This window comes from Triticum aestivum, chromosome 6B (assembly GCF_018294505.1).
Source record: "Triticum aestivum cultivar Chinese Spring chromosome 6B, IWGSC CS RefSeq v2.1, whole genome shotgun sequence".
NCBI classification, from domain to species: domain Eukaryota; kingdom Viridiplantae; phylum Streptophyta; class Magnoliopsida; order Poales; family Poaceae; genus Triticum; species Triticum aestivum.
In genome coordinates, this window is record NC_057810.1 from 201,940,991 (window position 1) to 201,947,680 (window position 6,690).

Below are 6,690 nucleotides of genomic sequence, written 5' to 3' on the forward strand. Positions count from 1 at the left end.
CCTGGACTGCGTTGGCGAGATCGCGGAGTGCTCCCGTGACCTCCTCTAGAGTGAAAACGGCGGGGACCGGCGCGGCGTTGGTGACGGGTGCCGACGGTTGGGGTGCGCTGGCCGAGGTGGACAACGGGTCGGTGGTGGCGGTGGACAGCGAGAGGGTTGGGGTGGGCGGCGGCGAAGACATAATCGGAACCGAGCTAGCTGATACCAAAGTGGTAGGAACTAGGGTTCTACCGGGTCTAGGACGGAGCTTGTAGGGGAAAGACGGAGGCAGGCGAGGTCCTGACCTCGGCGGCCGGCATGCTGGCGTCGTCTCACATGGTGGAAAAGGCGGCGGCGTGGTTAGGGTTCCGGCTCCTCTGGAAGCAGGGCAATAGAATTGTCTTATTGCTTAATTTTCCAAATTTCCAAAGAGGGTCTTATAGTTGTTTATATAATCTCGATGCTAAATAAAAATAAGATAATTTGGGCTAAGCCCCTAACTAAATGCGCCCATTGGGCCTCCTCCGGCTATAAATTACACCGGTCATAACACAAGAACTGAACCCCATGGATCCAAAATTGAGGAGAGAGAGGCGTTGGACGACTAGTTTGTGTCTTCTTTCCTTTTGTTGTGCGCCCTATGTTCAGCTCACCATTTTGATCTAGATAACTTGTAATTCCTAGGATGGCCTCTTTGCTATATTACACCTGTATAATTCCTTTCTCACAGGTTTTGTGATGTCAAGTATCATGTGTGAGACCTGTCCAATTTTGTTTCGGTTTCTACTAAAGGAAATCGAGATCCACCCTTTCTTTTAAAAATTCAAAGGTCAAGTGTTTGAGTACTAAATTACTAGGAAAATCCTCGCGCTTCAAGTTTGTAAGTGTAAATACATCACACCATTGATTTGTAAACTATCACACTGGATCTCTTCTAGAAGCACAACCTATTTCTGAACTAAATGAAGCTAATGCTACTCTACTGAGAAGAACTTTAAGAAAGTGGCACCATATGCCAGATTCTTATGACAATAAGATCTACACAAATTTGCAACTCTTCCCTAGCTATGAAAAGCACCATCTTAAGTAACTATAGCCCTTGTACTTTGCTATTTTGTTGGACGCATGGCCCTGCTCCTTTAGCCTCTGCCAGAAAACATGAAGAGCAATGTAATTACCCTTTTGCATCTGCCAAACAACTAATAAGTTAAATATCAAATATTAACACTATGAAAAATGATAATATTGAAGATCAATGTAATTACCCTTTTCTTTAAGCCTCACAACCTCATCTTGGGTAACCTGGAGCCTGTATAAGGCAAATATATAACAAGATTAGGAAAGATCCTCAAAGAATAAGGGATATTTCCTTACAAAACGAGAATAATATGTACAAGTAATGAACAAAGTTTTCTTCACACGAAGAACTTACATCCTCTCTAAACATGCAATACGTTCGAGTAGTTCCTTCTCCCTGCGGGTAGATGCTTCCTATTACCTCATAAAAAATGTTTATGAGTAACTACATAAATTAATTGTAAGTATTTCATATGTGAATATGGCATATGTAGGACACGTAGATGACCATTGTGCAAGTAATGCCATAAATATGTACAGATATGTTCCAGTCCCAAAATATAGACAACGAGATTATCTAGGCAGTGTACAGGATTGTGATTCTAAAAACTTGAAGGTGTTAGATTTGTTGTAAGTAAATTTATTTATTCTAATGATGATCAATAAAAACATCCAAATCATATCATATTGTGAGGTAAAGGTAATTAAGTGATTGCATAGATTTTGTTTTGTGAAACACACAGAATATTGTAAATTAACCAAATAAGAAATGATAGTGCCAATATAAGGTTATACATTATGCAATTTATATAACTTAAAACCATCTAATTATGCCCAAGACATATATCATAAAAATCATACCGTTTCTTCCATTGTTACTTTAAAGCGACCCTTTTGAATGGCCGTTTTTTCTAGATATTCATCCGTACACGTAACATTGGAAACTGCATAAAATAACCACTTATCATTGTGCATGCCAATTGGACAAAATTAAAAAACATAAATCAAGTATAACACAAGTAACAATGAATAATAATTATTGAGTTGTTACTTAAAAATATTCTTTCTCCATCCTAGTTATAGACATTTTACTTGGAGAAAAACTTGCCTGCTCTTGAAAGTTGCTTGGTAGGTACTTTTGAATGTCGTTCAAATGACTCATGGCGCAAAAGGCCATTAGGGGGTCCATTCTCAAGTTGTTTTCCACTGGTAGAAAAACCTTATGTCAGAAAACAAACTTATGTGTGATATTAATATTCAGAAAACAAACGTATGCATTCAGATGTTGGACTTCATGCGTGAAACAGACCATATTAATGTTTAATTGTATGCTAGATTTCCTAGAAGAGCTATTTGTAGATCAGATACAACATAGATAAGAATAAAAAATATTAGACACAATCATGTAGTAGTAAAATTAGATTAGTACATTAGTGTCAGAAGATGTTGAGCTCTCGTGGTGCAAATCTATCTAAACCTACTATATATATGCAATACTCTCTCCATCCCATAATATAAAATCGATTTTTACACTACACTAGTGTCAAAAATGCTCTTATATTATGGGATGGAGGGGGTACAATTTACTTCCTTAATAGCATGACTGGTAAAAAGGATTAAATACTACTCCCTCCGTTCGGAATTACTTGTCGCAGAAATGGATGTATCTAGATGTATTTTAGTTCTAGATACATCCATTTCCGAGACAAGTAATTCCGAACGGAGGGAGTAACATTTATGCCAATAAGAAGTAGAAAGACGCAATTTTGATGTAAACTTAAAAATCAAAGAAGAGACATGTTTAACTCCCGTAGAAAAATATTGCCACCATACATAAATACAAGGCGCGTTTTGCAAACAACTTATTCAATTATATGTGCATTATATGAGTGATAACGTTATAGTTTCACATTTCGTAATAAAAAATACATATTTATGGTTGTGAATTTGTCCCTGTTTCTCAACAAAGTGACTATCAATTCTATTAAGACATTATATTAAACATCCCAACCTTTGAGGTGGCGATATTGGAGTTGTTGAGCTTGGCGTTTCTACTATTTCAGTACCTACAATCTGAAAGTACAACATGCCATGTTAGTTCAAACATATATTATAATACAACCATTTACCTATATGCTAGTTTGAACTAAAATCACAACACTTATTCTGGATCGGAGGGAGTAATATACAACACCATAATTACCTTCTTATCATCACTAGCATGATTTTGTGGATGCACATCTTGAATCGGAACAATTTCATCCACGGTATCAAGTTCAAATAGGAAACGCAAGTACTCCTCTTCGTCACTATCATTCTCTTCTGAGTACTAGAAATGAAACGAACAATATTTCGTAAAATTATATATGCAATTTTTTTGACAAAATGTTATTGCACAAGTAAAATCATACCAATTTAGCTTGTGCTTTTAAGTCCTCGATATCAAAGTGCCACTGACTAATACCTCTCCAATATTCGTCCTGTTCCATATACAAGAATTGAAATAACTCAAATAATTATTGGATGGTACATTTAAAGCGCAGAATCAAAGCTCAAAGATAGACCAAGGATTAAGGACATGTAACTAATTTAAACCAATGGTTTGATTAACTACATCAATTATTTTAGGTTCAAGTGTAAACTAAATTCCCAAAGTACAATATATAATTTCTTCTGAGTGCCTAGAAAAGAGCACTACAAAAAGTGGTTATCTTACGAATCTTAGGGCATCTCCAACGCGTACCTCAAATCGCCTGCAAACATCCAAACTGCAGTGTTCAAACCATTTTTGTCATCCAACATAGTGTCGCATAAGTCCGTGGACGCGTCTGCATGGCCGAATTTCACTAAACTAGAAGAAACCTGGGGGAGGTTTGTGGGACGTCCACCTGGACAATCAAAACCCATCACGTGCCCCACTCCACTACCCCTCTCTCCTCTCCATCCGCGCAGGATGGCGGAAGGCCGCTGCTATTTGGCAGAAGGAGGCCAACTTTGACGAAGGCCAAAGTTATTCGGCGTGAGGCCATTGCTAATGGTTCTTATTTGACGGACGACCATTGTATAAGCATGACTATTTGGCTGAAGGCCATTGTTATTTGGCGGCAGGCATTGCTAGTATTTTTTTTATGTTAATAGAGGCGGACATTTGAGGTATGGATTTGGATGGCGAGCTCCCGCATTTGGGTACATAGACGTATAGTGTGTCTGATTTGCGGCACGGTATTGAAGATGCACTTAGCCATGGAAATAAGTCTATAGAGATACTAACATGTGATGTCTTCTCTTTGATTTTATCGTGTGGTTTCTTCTCTGCTTGCAACTTTGCTTCATTCTCCTGCTCAAAAATAATTGACACAAAATTACACCATATATATGCGCGCATATAAAAATGATCAATGGAGAAGGCAAATGAATGCCGTCTCATACCTTTATAGTTTGCACCCTAGCAACCAAAGATGGCACTTTATTTAGCATGCATCTTACGTGATTATCCTCAGACTTCACTTTTTTGAAGAACGGAAGTTGTAGTAACATTTGCGCAGTTGGCCTCTTGGATGGATCTTTTATCAAACATGCACCAATCATTCGCTTAAATGACTACATAAAAAGATAGGAACGAGTAAGCATAGGGACATGTGTGTATCTAAGATTCTAAGAGATCATATCAAGATTACATTTGAAAACTTCTTGTCCTTTGTGTTGTGAAGAGATGGAGGAGCATGTTGTAACGTCATCAGAAAGACCTACACGTCATTTCAGAGACCTCAGTAACTTCTCACAGACATTATGATGATGTAAAATATATCAACGTAAACTAATACCTTTGCTGGAGGTTGGCTAGAGAAAGGAGCGTGGCCATTAGCTAGTTCTAGTGCAGTTATTCCAAAAGACCAAATGTCTGCCCTGGGAATAGTTGTTTGTATGTCCGGTTAAGCAATCGGTATAAAAAAAAATAACCAACTAACCTTTACAAGTGGTAAAAATCCAGATAAAAAATTTACTTGAAGTCGTATTCCTTTTGCTCCATCACTTCAGGTGCCATCCTTAAGAACAAACAGAACACCAAATCAGTAGAATGTCAGTATTCATGAGCTGCGGAATCATCAACCCATTCGGCAAAAGTATTAATTGCACAGTCCTAAAAACAACAACTTTAAAACTACCAGCAAGGCGTGCCAACAAGCGTGTGCCTTTTGCCGTTCCTGTTGATCATTGAGTCGTAAACGCTGGCGCTAATTCCGAAATCTGCAAGCTTCACCCCTTTGTGCTGATCAAGCAGTATGTTTCCAGCCTGTGTTCACGCCCGAAACATGAAAAAAAATTACGAAGTGACGTAATCTTCAAATTCAGTACCGGGAGAGCTCAATTACCTTGACGTCCCGGTGTATGTGGCCTTTGCCGTGCAGGTACTCGAGGCCCCTCAGCGTCTCGCGGAGCACGAAGGCTATGAACCTCTCCTCCTCGAACCCTTTGGGGAAGGAGGATTTCATGAGGTGGAAGCAGGAGCCCCCGGCCATGTAGGGCATGACGATCCACAGGTTCTCGTCTTGGGTGAAGGAGCAGTAGGCGCTGAGGAGGTTGGGGTGATCCGTCAGGATCATGGTCTTGACCTCTTCGGAGGCGTTGTTCTGCATGAGAGATGCCGATTAGTGCTTCTTTTTTTTACACATTTGTGCGCAGGGGAATCGATTGATATATTGAGTGGAGGAGGCAGGTACGTACGACGTCGGCTTCGGAGCGGAGGGAGAGGTTCATAATCTTGACGGCGACGACCTCGCCGCCGAGCGGGAGGCACCGGGCGCGGCGCACGACGGCCGTGGCACCGTCGCCAATTGGCTCCATCAGCTCGTAATCCTCCGCCCGGATGGGGAACTCCCCCTTCCTCGCCCTCGGGGACGCCCCTCCTTCCCCGCGCTTCCCCTTCTCCTTGGACCCCATTGACCAATGTGGGGAACGCCGGGATTGATCAAGTGATGTGAACCCTAGAACAGCAGCCTAGTCGACTAATTCGGCCTCTCTGTTGCGTGGATCCGACGGGCTCGGTCGACGGGCCATGGCGGTCGATGAACGAGATGTTATAAGGAGGCGCGCGCGGCCGGGATGCGCTTTCTCGTGAGGGGGGGGGGAAGGTGGGAGGGGGTGGGGGGCGCTATGGTTGGCTGGCGGGCCGGTGGGGGGAAGAAGAACACGGGCGGAGGCGCCGGCGTCGCGAGGCGAGAGATATTTATAACGGATCCGGATCTCATGCACGGGCCTCCGGTCGATTCCGTTTCTGTTTTGCCTCCGCGAAAAAAGAGTCGGAGTCGTTTCGTCTGGTGGATCGGAGTCCAACCAAGAGCTGCTCCGTCGTTGTGATCGAGGACTTACGGGTGGAAGTTGTAATCAGCCACGTCTACCTTTTTTCTTAAACACAGTAACGCAAACGCTCATATATACGCGCATACACTCACCCCGTATGAACGCATACACATACATTTTATTCCTATGAGCACCTCTAAAAAACTGAGCCAACATATCATACCATCTTCGAATGAGCCGCAGTAACGCTTCATCCCAACCGCTCGAGAGAAAAAAAGGGCGATCTGGGCGACGACAGTTTCCTTGCGGAACGCCGGTGAAGCCCGGGGGGGG

General features: G+C 42.0%; 1 protein-coding gene across 2 annotated transcripts; it reads right to left on the reverse strand.

Annotated features, from left to right (window-relative positions):
* Nucleotides 1–822: 822 nt before the first annotated feature.
* On the reverse strand, nucleotides 823–6,195 carry LOC123133957 (serine/threonine-protein kinase BLUS1). Of its 2 annotated transcripts, none has more exons than XM_044553330.1 (16): nucleotides 5,782–6,195; nucleotides 5,430–5,687; nucleotides 5,223–5,350; nucleotides 5,061–5,102; nucleotides 4,881–4,962; nucleotides 4,734–4,802; nucleotides 4,486–4,656; nucleotides 4,328–4,393; nucleotides 3,468–3,536; nucleotides 3,260–3,385; nucleotides 3,068–3,129; nucleotides 2,165–2,262; nucleotides 1,918–2,000; nucleotides 1,412–1,470; nucleotides 1,245–1,288; nucleotides 823–1,125 (listed from the first exon to the last, which is right to left on the reverse strand). In XM_044553330.1, the coding sequence occupies exons 1-16, from the start codon at nucleotides 5,995–5,997 to the stop codon at nucleotides 1,070–1,072; spliced, it is 1,629 nt and encodes a 542-aa protein (XP_044409265.1). In that variant the 5' UTR covers nucleotides 5,998–6,195; the 3' UTR covers nucleotides 823–1,069. The 2 variants fall into 2 exon arrangements, with proteins under 2 accessions (XP_044409265.1, XP_044409267.1); XM_044553332.1 differs by having other exon boundaries at nucleotides 823–1,167.
* Nucleotides 6,196–6,690: the final 495 nt, after the last annotated feature.